Source organism: Pristis pectinata, chromosome 2, assembly GCF_009764475.1.
Source record: "Pristis pectinata isolate sPriPec2 chromosome 2, sPriPec2.1.pri, whole genome shotgun sequence".
Lineage (NCBI taxonomy): Eukaryota > Metazoa > Chordata > Chondrichthyes > Rhinopristiformes > Pristidae > Pristis > Pristis pectinata.
In genome coordinates this window covers 53004540-53019834 of record NC_067406.1, presented here as the reverse complement: position 1 = coordinate 53019834, position 15295 = coordinate 53004540, and the positions used below count along the sequence as shown (strand labels likewise).

General features: G+C 43.3%; 1 protein-coding gene across 2 annotated transcripts in view; it reads left to right on the top strand.

The window, feature by feature from the left end:
- Nucleotides 1-3227: 3227 nt before the first annotated feature.
- Nucleotides 3228-15295, top strand: part of LOC127583805 (DEP domain-containing protein 1B-like) — a 35911-nt gene continuing 23843 nt past the window's right edge. For both annotated transcript variants that reach the window (XM_052040174.1, XM_052040166.1), the window contains exons 1-3: nucleotides 3228-3732; nucleotides 7756-8021; nucleotides 9453-9579. In XM_052040174.1, the coding sequence (XP_051896134.1) occupies nucleotides 3688-3732; nucleotides 7756-8021; nucleotides 9453-9579 (438 nt within the window). In that variant the 5' untranslated portion in view covers nucleotides 3228-3687. The remainder of the gene's footprint in view (nucleotides 3733-7755; nucleotides 8022-9452; nucleotides 9580-15295) is intronic.

Below are 15295 nucleotides of genomic sequence, written 5' to 3'. Positions count from 1 at the left end.
CAAGTTTGTCCAGCCTCTCCTGATAGCACATCCTCTAATCCAGGCAGCATCCTAGTAAACCTCCTCTGCACTCTCTCCAAAGACATCCTTCCTGTAGTGAAGTGATCAGAATTGTATGCAATGCCCTAAACGCAGCCTAACCAGATTTAGAACCATAGAACACGACAGCACAGAAAACAGGCCATTTGGCCCTTCTAGTCTGTGCTGAAACCTTATTCTGCCAGTCCCATTGACCTGCACCCAGTCCATAACCCTCCAGACCTCTCCCATCCATGTATCTCTCCAATTTATTCTTAAAAGTGAGCCCACATTTACCATCAGATGGCAGCTCGTTCCACACTTCCACCACTCTGAGTGAAGAGTTCCCCCAAAACCTTTCCCCTTTCACCCTAAAGCCATGTCCTCTTGTACTTATCTCTCCTAATCTAAGTGGAAAGAGCCTACTCGCACTTACTCTGTCTATACCCCTCATAATTTTGTAATCCTCTATCAAGTCTCCTCTATCAAAGTTCTATAGAGATGCATCATAACTTGATTCCTGTACTTCGGAACAGTTCTCAGGAACGGAACCCTCTTGCAACTTGGGGACTATCTGTATGATAAGTTTAAAGTAACAATGCTACCACCACCTCTTGAATTTCCTGACCAGAACCTCCACCCATCATATGGACAGATTCTATAGCCCAGATTGTTGAGTGTTCATCCCTGCCTAACTTGCAACCATATCATATTCCTATATTGTTAATTGTGCCCCCTCGGTTCATCGGCCTTGCATACCAGGCTCTTTCCATTAAAATAATGCACTCCACCCAGGTGCCTGGAGAGTTAGTTTTATTTCTATATTTGCTTCTTCCTCATCCCCTACTATATTTGCCAAATTAGTTAAAGCCTTGACAACAACTCTAGCAAACACCCTGTAAGAATGTTGGGTCTGTTGCAAATCAGGTGCAATCCTTTCAGCTTGTAGAGGTGCCAATTTCCCCAGAAATGGCCCCAATGATCCAAAAATCTAAAGCCCCTTCTCTTGTGCCATTTTTTTTTCCCAGCCCTGCATTCAATTACCAATTCTTTTCCCTATACTTACTATCACGTAGCACTGGATTTAGGTGAGTAAATAAAAGCAAACCAACTCTCAGGTCTTGGGTGTTGCAGGGCAAAACTTTTAAGGTACTTGGATGAAAGATGGGTGACTTTAAAATTTAAGGAATTTTCCAGCTGACCATTTGAACAAAACATCAAGTCACATAACTGTAAATTATTCTTACAGATTTCAGTTGTGCTGAGGAAGTATTTATATAATACGTGATGGTCACAAAACCAGCCTTGCTGTTGATGGAACTAATGAAATAGATAATTGGTGTTGAATCTGATCCATTAGAAATCCTAGAATAGCAAAATGATTCACTTAGGCCATTGGCTGTTTTGAAGTGCAATAAAGTTAATTTCACTTCCCTGCAGTTTACTTTGAACCCCTGGAATTTTTACTTAAACAGGTATCCAATTCTCTTTTGAAAACTACTATTGAATCTTTAGTCACCTTTTGAGCAATCTTGTCAAATGCCCAATCTTCCCATTATTTCAGTTATTTAAAAAAAAGACAGTAAACTCAGTCAATCCATTTAATGGGATAGACTGCACCAGAATTACAGTGCCAAGCCCGTGCTCATAATTCTGCTTGAGATTATTTCAGATGTATAAGATGTTCAGTGAAGAGTCAATGCTTGGAATAAAATGGAAATGTCCTAGATCAACGTAAATACTGACCCTTTTCCTTCTCCATCCCCAGTGAATTATAATCTGAAGGTTTCAGTGCTAGAATTAGCCATGTGTGGGCTAGAAGAGGGTTAAAAATAGCTTTCTTGTCAAGTGGTCCCTATTGAAAGTCACATGAATATTTTGATTGTGATGGGATATGTATGATGAATCTTGTTCACAGGACAGAAATGTGACTTTTGATGGAGATATTGAACCCTGTTCATCCTAGATATACTGAGTATCATTGATCATTTACAACTATTGCTTAAGTAATCCATTGAATGAAATCCCAGCATTTGATCCATATCCTACTACGGTAATTCACATGCTCACCTAAACACTTTTTAAATGTTGTCAGAGTCTTTGTCTCGTGTAATTGAATTGTGCTTTATATAAGTGTTGCCTTTGCTCTCCTGAGAATTGTTGTAAAGAATGTGGCTCTCTGTAATTCCGGGCTAAAAGATTTTCAGTGATAAGCCCTGCTATGTTTCCTGTCGCACATTCCCCATGGGTGCTTGTAGAGGTTGGGAAGTGTCTCTATTGCATGTCTATGTTATCCATCAAAAGTTGGGGCAAAGCTAACTTTGCTTGTAGCAAAGTGTTTGAAAGTGCAAGGAACGGTCAGTATTCTGCGGGAACAGCAGACTCTATGAGCATGTAGAGTCTGGTGTGATTGGCTCCTTAATACCGTTTGATTCGTTGAAATCAGCAGAAGCTGGTTTCGGAAGTCAAGAACAACTGTCGTTTTTCGGACCAATGTAGTTGAAAATCTTGTCGATGAATTTCGGGAGTTGCGTTCATTTTGATGTTACTTATCGCCGGAAACTAATTGATAATGAACGTGAAAATCTGAACAGAAATGTTACCAGCAGGTGCCAACGCACCTGGAAACGTGTACAAAATTACTCCACTGTCCATTAATGTGAGCTCACTTTTGTTTTAATTCAACTTGAAACGAAATGTAGGACACAATAAGCAGTTGGTGAGTTCGTTCTCTGTAGGGTGCACTGCTATCTGACGGACGAGACTCATGGTTTTAAAAAAAATGGATTAATGACCTGGCATTTGCTTCTAGAAACACAGGAAGAGATCCGTTTCCACTTGGTTCTGCAAGGAGGTAGCACAAGCTTTTTGTTTGCATTTAACAGTTTCAAAAGCTATTGGGTGGTCGGAAGCGTTGTATAAACATACAGGCTGGGGCTTGCAACCCGGCACTGAGCCACCGCGCTGCTTGCCCGCTCCGGCCCGGCGGCCACTCACATCACCTGCTCTCTGATTGGTCGAACCCTGCGCACGAGGTCCCCTCACAAACCAGTCGCCCCTGGTTACCACTTCCCTCTAAGGGCGGCCCGTGCGGGTGACGGGTTGTTGTTCTCACCCAATCAGAGCGCAGCTTCTGCTTGTTCCTCCAGATTTAAACTGGCTCGAGTTAAACACGCGAGGTGGAGAAACGGGATGGAGGATAACGGCAGCGGAGGGCGCGCCGCCCGGGCCCGGGGGTACAGGGCATAGTGAGGCGCGCTGCCCGGGGCCGGGCACAGCGGCCGACGCTGGGGGCACAGTGAGGAGCACCGATCGGGGCTGGGGGCACAGTGAGGCTGGGGGCACAGTGAGGCGCACCGCCCGGGCACAGGGGCTGGGGGCACAGTGAGGCTGGAGGGCACAGTGAGGGGCACAGTGAGGAGCACCGATCGGGGCTGGGGGCACAGTGAGGCCGGGGGCCGGGCACTGGGGGCACAGTGAGGTGCACCGCCTGGGCACAGGGGCCGGGTACTGGGGCACAGGGAGCCGCGCTGCCCGGGGACCAGGGCCACAGGGAGCCGAGCCGCGCCGCCCGGGATCGGGTACCGGGGCACAGGGAGTCTCGCCGCCCGAGGTCGAGCATCGCTACAGCTGGGAGTCGGAGCGGTGCTTACTGTGGACGTGAAGATCATGGAGAGCCGGATAACGCCGGGTCCGTACAGGGCCACCAAGTTGGTGAGTTGCTCTGAAATATCCGGTTTAAAGCCTCGATACCCGTGGAAAGGTGGAGTTTGAACGTTGATTGAATGGGCCAATTATTCATAAATATATATATTTAATTTCTAAGCGTCCAGTGGTCAGAGCAGTTGGGTTGTTTGTGTGAAATGATTTCTGTTGGTGTTTAAATGTTTTGTGGTCTTTGAGTAACAAATTAATTTCAGTTCAAGTGGAAGGAAAACCATGCATTTTGGGAGTTGTTTAACTGGGAAAGAGGACTCTAGGGATCAAGACATGCAAAGGACCAATTTGTGAAAAAGTGGAGAAATTATGTCAGGGATAAACTACATCTGATGTTTCACATATATTTGCCGTCTCTCTTACAAATAATAATGGCCCTGATGTTGTTGTGAGTGACAACGAAACAGATTTTGCTTCTAATCTCGCATAATCTTGCCCATAGATTTCCAGTAAATTTTTATTCGACGCTGGTCGCCTTCTAACAGTGGCTGTGAGCCGGTACCAAAAATAAAAGCTCTTTTCCAATCCGTCTGACGAATCTTCAGCAAAATTACTTTTATGCTAAAGGTCTGGTCACTGAAAAGGGTACAGGGGAGGCTTAGAAGGACGTTGTTGGCTGAGAAAATTTTTAGCGATGAGGAAAGATTGTGTGGTTGCGATTGTGGTTTCTTTGGAACAGAGGAGTATTGGTTTACTATTGTCACGTACCGAGGTACAGTGAAAAGCTTGTCTTACAAACTGATTGTACAGGTCAGTTCATTACACTGTGCAGTTACATTGAGTCAGTACAGAGTGTATTGATGCAGTAAGGGTAAAAACAATAACAGTACAGAGTAAAGTGTCATAGCTACAGAGAAAGTGCAGTGCAATAAGGTCCAAGGTCACAACAAGGTAGATCGTGAAGTCATAGTCCATCCCATTGTATAAGGGAACTGTTCAATAGTCTTATCACAGTGGGGTAGAAGCTGTCCTTAAGTTTGGTGGTACATGCCTTCAGGGTCCTGTATCTTCTACCCAATGGAAGAGGAGAGAAGAGAGAATGTCCAGGGTGGGTGGGGTCTTTGATTATGCTGGCTGCTTCACCAAGACAACTAGAGGAATTAATTGAGGGGGCTTGTTTAGATGGGAAGGAAAATGTCAGGTTGTTTAAACAAGTGAGAGCCAGACTAATTATAGAAAGTCCAGAGGGATGATGAAGGGGACAAGGACAACCAAAAATACTATTTAGACATGTAAACAGTTTAGGGGGTTGTAAGTGGAAAAGTGGGGGTGATCAATGTCAGAAAAAGAAATCTTTGTGAAGGGAGAGGGCTCAGCTGAGGTACTAAGTGAATACTTTGCAACAGTCTCCGTGCAACAATATCCGTAGCGTGAAGGTGATTAGCAAAAGAATCAAAAGTCATGAATGCACTGCCAGGGCTGGTAGTAAGGGCATATTCAATTGTGGTATTCAAAAGGGAGCTTGACAAGTATTTGAGAAGAGAATTTGCAAGACAATAGATAGAAGGCAAAGGAGTGGGACTAACTGGTTTGCTCTTTATCCTCCTCCTGTGCATTAACTTTTCTGTGACTTCTGTGGCCTATTTCTCTAAACAGTTGGAAGTGGGTTTAATTTAATAGCAGAAGTTTTGGGGGGGGGGAGGGGGAGAGGTGCAGTGAATGAGGAAGAACAGAAGAACATTCAATAATAATAAACCTGTTTCTGAACTTATTTTGCCTTGAGAGTGGTAGAGGTTTGGAACCCATTGCTTGAAAGAGACAGTAACCCTCATCGCCACTTTTTTAAAAAATAAAAGTATTTGGATGTATACTTGAAAAGTTACAATCTATGGGACTGTGGAACACACTGGAAGGTGGGATTAGGCTGGGTAGTTCTTAGTACCTAAAAAAAATCTGTCCTTCAAAGATTTTAAATAATTTATTGGCTAAGTATTATAGCCCACAAGAGCAGATAAATCCAAAGATTTGCATTTCTGAAGATGTTTCTCAAGGTCATGAATGGCAGATCTCCTTTATTGAAGCCCACTCCTAGTACCAGACTGCTCTTCCAGGGGAATTGGCTTTTTGGAATCATGACTATCCAAACCTGGTGAAATTTTCAATATTATAGGCATTGAATAGATGTCACATTATTTTCATTTTGTGAAGATGCCCACAACCATGAATGTCACTGACATTCCCAGCAGGGAATTTGGGAGGAATCTGTGTAGCTGGCAGTGACTAGATTGTGGAATTTGCTTTGTACCACCTGGAGGAGTTGAGACCATATGGCATAGCTCCATTAAAATTGAATTTATATTAATTATGGTGGAGAAAGTAAAATGCTGTTTTTTCGATTCTTAGAGGTGAAGTGGAGGGCCTGAGAGGCCGGCATAGTGCAATATAGAGTAGTTGGCTATTTGTAATTCATCGCTGGGTCAATAATTAATGGAAAAAAAAACAGACAATGTTGCAAATGCGCAGTAGGTCAGGAAGCATGTGCCCTGAGGAAGAGTTGAAGTTGCAAGTCAGTGATCTTCTGCCAGAAAAAATGCAAGTTCATTGACATTGGCAATATTGACTCTGTTACTCCCTCCGCCACTGGTGTTTGAGCTGAGCCGTTTTAGCATTGATGGTATTTCTATTATAAAGTACTTAACTGAATTTCTCTTCATTGTTTATATCTGTTTCAGATTTTTTTTAAACTGTATTTGTTTCTTTAATGTTTTAGAGAATGCAAAATTAAAATGGTAACACTTTAAAAGTGGGTGAAGTGGTAGCTGGGAGCTGCAAGTGATTTATGTAGCAGAAACATGGAAAAGAAGGAATCTTTGACTTTGTGGCCCTTAAACCTGCCATATGAAGAAAAGATTTTATCTTGAAAGTAGTGGGTAGTTTTGGCGGAAACAACCGCAGAAGCCAGTGGTGATGAGTTTACAGAAGGCCAGAATAAAAACCGTTCTTGGTGGTAGTAAATGAGGTGGGGGGGGTGAAAACTAGAGAGGGGATTATTTTGGGCAAGTGAAGAGGGTTGTAGCATAAAGGGACAAGGGGAGATGTGGTAATTCCTGGTAATTACAGACAGCTGTGTCTGTAATTAATGTCTTGGGTGAAATATAATTTGAGAGTGTGGCAGAGGACAGTTAAGTTTGAAAGAAATTCATTTACAATTTAATTTTTTCCCTAGATATCTGGTCTGTAAGCAAGTGAAGTTGTGACAATGGGTAAAACAAGTGCTAGAGTTTTGGGGAAGATTAGGTGGCAAATGGATTTATGTCGTTACCTAAGTTGTAACTTGATGCTTTCATCCTTACCTTGCCATACAGTCCAGCAAACGTGAAACCTTGACTGCAGTCAATTAATTCAATTCGGACCATAACTGAAATGGGTGTCTTCCAGTGAGGCCTTTAGAAACATTTCCCCTTTTTTAAAAAAAAATTGTCTGATTTCCCTCCACTTTCACTCCTGATCACTGGATACAAAGACTTGACCATAGCTAGAAGATGCAGCTTACAGTTGTTATTTACCAATCTTGAAAGTAATGTTACATATCTACCAATCTCGTTAATGACTGCTCTGTGTCTCCCACTATGCCGTTCTAATGTGACTTTTCTTGTTTTGTCACCTAGTTTTCCTTGGATAAACAGCCTTAAATAATCTTGCCACACTTACTGAAATTTGTTTACATATTGAAATTTAGTCCAACCTCTGAGTCTTGACCAAATGGAATTTAAGACTTGAATCAGTATCCATTTTGTTGGGTGAGGGCAAGGCTACTGAGAAAAATGGAGTTATGATTTGGATCATCCATTTTCTAATTGAATGGGCTTGGATGGTTCACAAGCCTCTTATTGTTAGAAGTCTGTTAAAACTTAATTATTTTTATTTTTTAATCTGCACTCTCCAGAGGAAGAAATCTGCAGAAAAAGAATCTGGACCCAATGAATTGTACAGTGCATAAGCTAAACTCAACTCTTAATTTTAAAGTCTTCTGCTAATGTTTAACAGTAAATGTTGTTATTGTAAACTTTATTTTTCCAGTGGAATGAAATTATTGAGCTTTTTCGAGCTGGAATGCCTCTGAAGAAGCATCGTCTTCACTTCCGTACTCATGATCGCTGCTTTACTGCCACAGAAGGAATTGACTGGTTACATGAATTACTTCGAAGTAATCACAATTTTGGACCTGAAGTTACTCGTTACCAGACTGTACAGTTGCTTAAAAAATTCTTAAAAAATCATGTTATTGAAGATATAAAAGGAAGGTGGGGAAAAGAAGATTTTGAAGATAATAATCGATTGTACAGGTATGGCAGCATTGTAAAATTGATTTGTCATTGATTTCACTCTTAAATTTTTTTGAAAAATCTTTCCTTCATCTCCTAGTCTTGCAGGAAGCAGAAAGTTTCTAAGAACTTGGATTCTAACTCCATCTTTATTTTCCTCCTGCATCCCCATCAAGTACCTACTTGCCTATGCTAGGGGTAATTTACAATAGCCAACTAATCTACCAACCTGCACATCTTTGGCATGTGTGAGGAAACTGGAGCACCAAGGAAAACCCATGCAATCAGAGGGAGAATGTGCAAACTCCTCACAGCACTGCAGACCAGGATCAAACCACATAGCTGCAAGCACTAGTTGAGCTGAGGTACTAACACTAGCTGCTCTGCCACAGTCATCTTCTGTATATTTAAGGCAATTGCCCTTTTTGCTTCCTGTGGCTATTTGCTGGGTTCAAGTTTTTCCCAATTTATTTTCTTTGTCACTTGCAAGGTAACATGTCTTGATGACTATCAGATTTGCAGCTGAATATTCATTCTTATCTGTTCAGTTGCATCAACATTAAATTTAGACTTAAAAGTCACTTTCCTCATGGTCGATATCTTTTATTGTTCACCATGAAAGCCTTATTTTCTGAGCAGGATAGTATGCTGTTATATTGCATGTGGCTGCACTTGTTTTGCCTCTGAAGAAATTGATTCATATTCTCGCTCTCAATTGTAACTAGAAGTTGACACTTTAAACAGAATATGTTGTGAATTTTCATCTGCTTTTGATACTATTTGCAGCATAAGGCACTCTGCATGATTGCTGTTAGTGGGCTGAAGGTATTTTGCAAATTTCAAACCAGGCAACTCTGCAGTATATTCAAAGGCTCCACTGGTAGGCAAAAGTAACGTCTAGAAAATGGCAGTTGTGTTTTCAATTTTCTTTCTCCTTTCCCCCACTGGGTTGAACACTATAGTGTGTAATATATGTCTCAAGTTGCTTTGGCATATCTGGAAATGTCACTTTGCCTAGTTTTGTTTTGGACTGAACTTAATTTCCAGAAAAATTTTATTGGAAGTTTATTTCATTATCCTATATGTATCTTATTTATGCAATATAGATTGCATAAAATTACATTCTGCTAATAGTCCACTCTTAAGGGAATTGACATAATTTTAAAAAAATTTTTGGCTTGGGACCGAAGCTAAACTCTTGGATTGTAAAACTTAATGAAGCAGAGTAGTGCTAACCTCTCCAGGGTACGTCGATACTTCACTATCCGCTTGGGTTGATTCTGGATACAAACTGAAGTGATTGTATGGAGCACATCATTTTATTCAAAGTTTACATTTGTATACATTTTGGGCAAATGATTTTAATTTCAATAGCTCACTGCTATAGCATACACAATTGTTAATTATAGTATAAATAAACTAACTGCATGATCTGTACACTTTATTCTGCAGATTTCCTCCATCATCTCCTCTGAAGCCATATCCGAAAAAGTCACGTCACTTCAATTCCAAATTTCCAAATTGGAGTGACTATGATGTTCCAAAGCCAGGTCCTGTCCCAGTAAGGCCTATAATTTTGGTAAGAATTTCAGAAATTTATTGCAGTTCAAATTTCAACTGCAACAGATGTTGTACGTCTTCAGCCATTATTAAAAGCTGAAAATTCCACATTGTAGATAGTTTTGTGTATATCTTATTTCTAGTTATATTTGAAAGTAGGAAAGAGATGCTGACTTCAAGCAAAGCATTTCATGTGGTGGAGTTTTCTGATGAAGCAATAGCAATTATATTTCCATGTTGGGAGGATGTGTGACAATAAGGTATAATAGTGTGTGTTGGCCATGATTCCCAACCTTTTAGAATGAAATACCAATTTATTTACTCTTGATAAAACACCTGTCCACCACCCCTGTCCATTCCATGAACACAAGTACAGTTGTGTAGCTGTTAGCGTAACACAGGCACAGCGCCAGCGACCCGAGTTCAATTCCAGTTGCTGTCTGTGAGGAGTTTGGACGTTCTCCCCGTGACTGCATGGGTTTCCTCTGGGTGCTTTGATTTCCTCTGGGTGCTTCAGTTTCCTCCCACATTCCAAAGACTTGCAGATTAGGAAGTTGTGGGTATGCTATGTTGGCGCCAGAAGCGTGGCGACACTTGCGGTCTGCCCCAGAACACTCTACACAAAAGATGCATTTCACTGTGTGTTTCGATGTGCATGTGACTAATAAAGAAATCTTATCTTTACTTGGTAAAATTGTAGACTTTTTTTTGTATGCAAGGAATTGGATCTTTCTAGGAGATTGATTGCAGCTGTATAGCTTAAGCTGCTAACTTGCTGAGTATATTTTAATTTAGTAATAAAGTTCATTGAACATGTAAAATATCTCTTATTAAAGCCTTCTATATTTCCTGAAACCATTAGCACACTCCCTTGTTTCTCCTTGAGGCATTTGCACACCACTGGCTGAGAACCACTTTTTTAGATTGGGGTAATTGGTAACTGGTTGATTATTGTCACATGTCCCGAACTACAGTGAAAAGCTTTTGTTTGCTTGCCATTCAGACTGATCATTCCATATGTATAAGTGCATTGTGGTGGTACCAAAGAAAACAAAACAGAATGAAGAATCTGGTGTTACAGTTACAATACAAAAAAAGTGCACTGCAGGTTGACCAATAAAGTACAAGGACCATGATGAGGTAGATTGAGATATAAAGAGTTCATCTTTATCATACAAGAGGTCCATTCAAAAGTCTTCTCAAAACGGAATAGAAACTATCCTTGAGCCTGGTGGTACGTGTTCTCGAGCTTTTCTATCTTCTGCCTGATGGGAGGGGGGAGAAGAAAGAATGATGGGGTGTTGATTATGTTAGCTGCTTTCCTGAGGCAGCGGGAAATGTAGACAATTATTGGAGGGCAGGCTGGTTTTCATTATGTACTGGACTGTGTTCACAATTTTCCGCAATTTCTTGTGATTTTGGGCAGAGTAGTTGCCATACCAAGCTGTGATGCATCCAGATGGCACATCTGTAACATTTGGTGAGGGTCACTGGGGACATGCGAATTTCCTTAGCCTTCTGAGGAAGTAGAGGCGTTGGTGTGCTTTCTTGTTTACAGTGTGCATGTAGCTAGACCAGGACAAATTGTTGGTGATATTTACACTCAAACTTAAAGCTCAACCATCTCCACCTCAACACAATTGATACAGGCAGGGGTGTGTACTCTGCCCCACTTCCAGAAGTCAATGACCATCTCTTTTGTTTTGATGACATTAAGGGAGAGGTTGTTGTCTTGACACCATACTACTAAGCTCTCTATCTCCCTTCCTATACTCCGTCTTGTCATTGTTTGAGATCTGGCTCACTATGGTGGTGTCATGTGCAAACTTGTAAATGGAGTTGGAGCAGAATCTGGCCATGCAATTGTGAGTGTATAGGGAGTAAACCTAAGGGGCTGGGACGCATCCTTGTGGTGTACCGGTGTTGAGGATGATTGTGGAGGAGGTGTTGCTGCCTATCCTTACTGATTGCGGTCTGTTGGTCAGGAAGTCAAGGATCCAATTGCAGAAGGGCGTGCCAAGTCCTAGGTGTAGGAGTTCGGTCATGAATTAATGTGGAATTATGGTATTGAAGGTGGAGCTGTAGTCAATAAATAGGAGTCTGATGCAGGTGTCTTTGTTACCCAGATGCTCCAGTGATGAGTGTAGGGCCAGGGAGATGGCATCCACCATGGACCTGTTCAGTAGTAGGTGAATTGCAGTGGGTTGAGGTTGTCTGAGAGGCTGGATGCCATGACCACCCTCTCGAAGCACTTCACAATGGTGGACGTCAGAGCCACCAGGCAGTAGTCATTAAGGCATGTGACCTTATTTTTCTTTGACGCCGGGATGATAGTGGTGTTCTTAAAGTGGGTGAGAACCTCAGATTGGAGTAGGAAGAGTTAAAGATATCTGCAAATACTCCCGCCAACTGAACTACGCAGGATCTGAGGACAAAAACCGGGGACTCCATTCAGGCCAGTTGCTTTCTGCAAGTACATTCTCAGGAAGGCTGATCTGATGTCTGCAACAGTGACTGTGGGTACAGATGCATTGGAGGCTGTTGGGACAGGTAGTGTCATTTCATTGACCTTCTGTTGGAAACATGCATAGAGTGTATTGAGCTCACTGGGGAGGCGTGTGTTGTCGCCAGTGATACTGCCTGACTTTGTCTTGCAGCCCATGCAAGCCTTACCACACTGACTGCTGGTCTGGTATTTTATCTTGGCATCTCTGATCGCTTTACAGAAGTTCTGCCCAGATTTCCTGGGTCACCTGATTTGAACGCCTCAGACCCAGATTTCAGCAGGGAGTGGATCTCTTGGTTCATCCATGGTTTCTGTTTGGGGAACATTTGGATTGATTTTATGGTATGCAGTCCTTGACACACTTGCTGAAGAAGTCTGTGATGGCAGTGGCATACTCATTTGGATTAGCCGCTGAGTCCTTGAATATGGACCGGTCCACTGACCTGAAGCAGTTGCATAGAAGCTCATTTATTTCCTCAGACCAGCACTGCATGACTTTCTGCACTGGATCATTACATTTCAGTATCTTGTTTGTAAGCAGGGAGAAGGAGCACAGCTTGATGTTCTGATTTTCCAAAATGCTGGCAGGGGATGGATTGATAGGCATCTTTGGTTGTGCAGCAGTGATTAAGGGTGTTTTGGGCCTGGTGGGACAGGAAAGATGCTGATAGTATTTTGGTATCACACTCTTGAAGTCGGCTTGGTTGAAGTCCCTGGCTATGATGAATGGGGTCTCTGGGTACACTGCTTCAAGGCCATTGATCACAGAATATAGTTCATCGAGTGTAAGCTTCATATCTGTCTGGGGTGCGATGTAGACGGCTATTAAGATAGCCAAAGTGAATTCCTGCGTTAGGTAGTATGGGCAGCATTTCAGCATTAGAAATTCCAGGTCTGGTGAGCAGGAACTCACCAGTACTGTCACGTCTGAGCACCACAAGGAGTTGATTAGGAAATAGACCCCTCCACCTCCTCCTTTGCCTGAGAGCACCGTACAGTATATCCAGTGAATTGAGAAGCCCTCAGGTTATATGGCACAGTTATGTGGAGCAGGTGTGAACTGTGTCTATAAGACAGAGCACACAGTCTCTCAGTTCCCTTTGATAAGTGATTCTAGCTTTAAGCTCATCTAATTTATTTTCAATGACTTCAATGTTTCCCAGGACTATGCGGGGGTGGGGAGTCTTGAAACAGCCTTGTTTCGGTCTCTCTAGCAGATCAGCTGTTCCCTGTTTCCTGACAGCGGCTGCTTTGAGTTAAGCCTGGGAGTTGGAGTACGGAATTGGCTGTTCCAGAAGGAAGGTAGAGGCATCCAGTGGGGCCTCTGTCAGGCGCTCTGGAGGGCGGGCCTTTGATCAGGTTGGGTCTCGGCATCGAGTGCCCTAGTGGGGCACTTCGTGCCTTAGTGTTGGGCCTTTTATTCCTGTCGAGCCTCAGCATTGAGTGCCCCGGTTGGGTCTGGGAGTTGGGTCGTGTTGTTGGGTGCTCCATAGTGTCGTGCTTTCGATCTGGAAGGGCCTCCATGTGGTTGGGCCCATTGTTCAGTCAGGGTCGGGTCGAGGTGTAGGCCGCTCCCACGGATCGAGAAGCTGGTAGGTCGCTTGTCGACTGTGGATCCAGCATCGGCAGTTGGGCCTAGTTGGTTCACTTAGGCACTCCAGGAGGTTGGGACCATTCTGAGCCTCACTGGTCTGGTCTATTTGGGTCTGGGAATCGGGTTGGAAGATCAGTTGATTAGACCTGCAAGCAGATTTCGGAGAGAGTTCTTAGTAATTCTTGCAGTCTTAGAATTGTTTAGTTGAGTAAGGTTCTGTTTTATAAGTTTTTAAATAAGTTTTAATCAGGATTAGTGGGGAGGACTGCGCAGGCGCGTGATGTCAGCAGGTAAGGCGCGGGCTGTTTAAAAAGCAATCTGCCCTATCTAGTGGCAGCGTCAGAGTGGGTGGCGGAGTGAGAGGGAGCAGAGTGTTCTGGGCTTTGACTCAAGGGGCTTCGGCGTAAAGGGGCGAGGAAAGGTAGGTGACTTGAGGAAAGGAAAGGGTATGAGTGCAGTTTCCTGTACTCAGTGTCTGATGTGGGAGTTCCAGGAGTCTCCCTGCCTCTGGGAAGGCTACATCTACATCCGGTGTATCGAGCTGCAGCTTCTGAGGGACCGTGTTAGGGAACTGGAGATGCAGCTTGATGACCTTCGTCTGGTCAGGGAGGATGAGGAGGTGATAGAGGGGAGTTAGAAACATAGAAAAACTACAGCACAATTCAGGCCGTTCGGCCCACAAAGCTGTGCGGAACATGTCCCTACCCTAGAAATTACTAGGCTTACCCATAGCCCTCTATTTTACTCAGCTCCATGTACCTATCTAACAGTCTCTTGAAAGACCCTATCGTATCTGCCTCCACCACCATTTCCGGCAGCCCAGTCCACGCACTCACCACTCTCTGAGTAAAAAAACTTACCCCTGACATCTCCTCTATATCTTCTCCCCAGCACCTATGTCCTCTTGTAGCCACCATTTCAGCCCTGGGGAAAAGCCTGTGACTATCCACCCGATCGATACCTCTCATCATCTTATACACCTCTATCAGGTTCCCCCCTCATCCTCCGTCTCTCCAAGGAGAAAAGGCCAACTTACTAACCCACCCCTCCACTTCCTCATCCAGGTTGTTTATAAAAAATCACAAAGAGTAAGGGTCCCAGTACAGATCCCTGAGGTACACCACTGGTCACCGACCTCCACTCAGAATATGACCCTTCAACAACCACTCTTTGCCTTCTGTGGGCCAGCCAGTTCTGGATCCACACTGCAATGTCCCCTTGGATCCCATGTCTCCTCACCTTCTTCATAAGCCTTGCATGGGGTACCTTATCAAACACCTTGCTGAAATCCATATACACTACATCCACTACTCTCCCTTCATCGATGTGCTTAGTCACATCCTCAAAAAATTCAATCAGGCTCGTAAGACAGGACCTGCCCTTGACAAAGCCATGCTGACTATTCCTAATCATATTATACCTCTCCAAATGTTCATAAATCCTGCCTCTCAGGATCTTTTCCATCAGCTTACCAACCACTGAGGTAAGACTCACCAGTCTATAATTCTCTGGGCTATCCCTACTCCCCTTCTTGAATAAGGGAACAACATCCGCAACCCTCCAATCTTCCAAAACCTCTCCCGTCTTCATCGATGAGGCAAAGATCATCGTCAGAGGCTCCGCAATCTCCTCCGT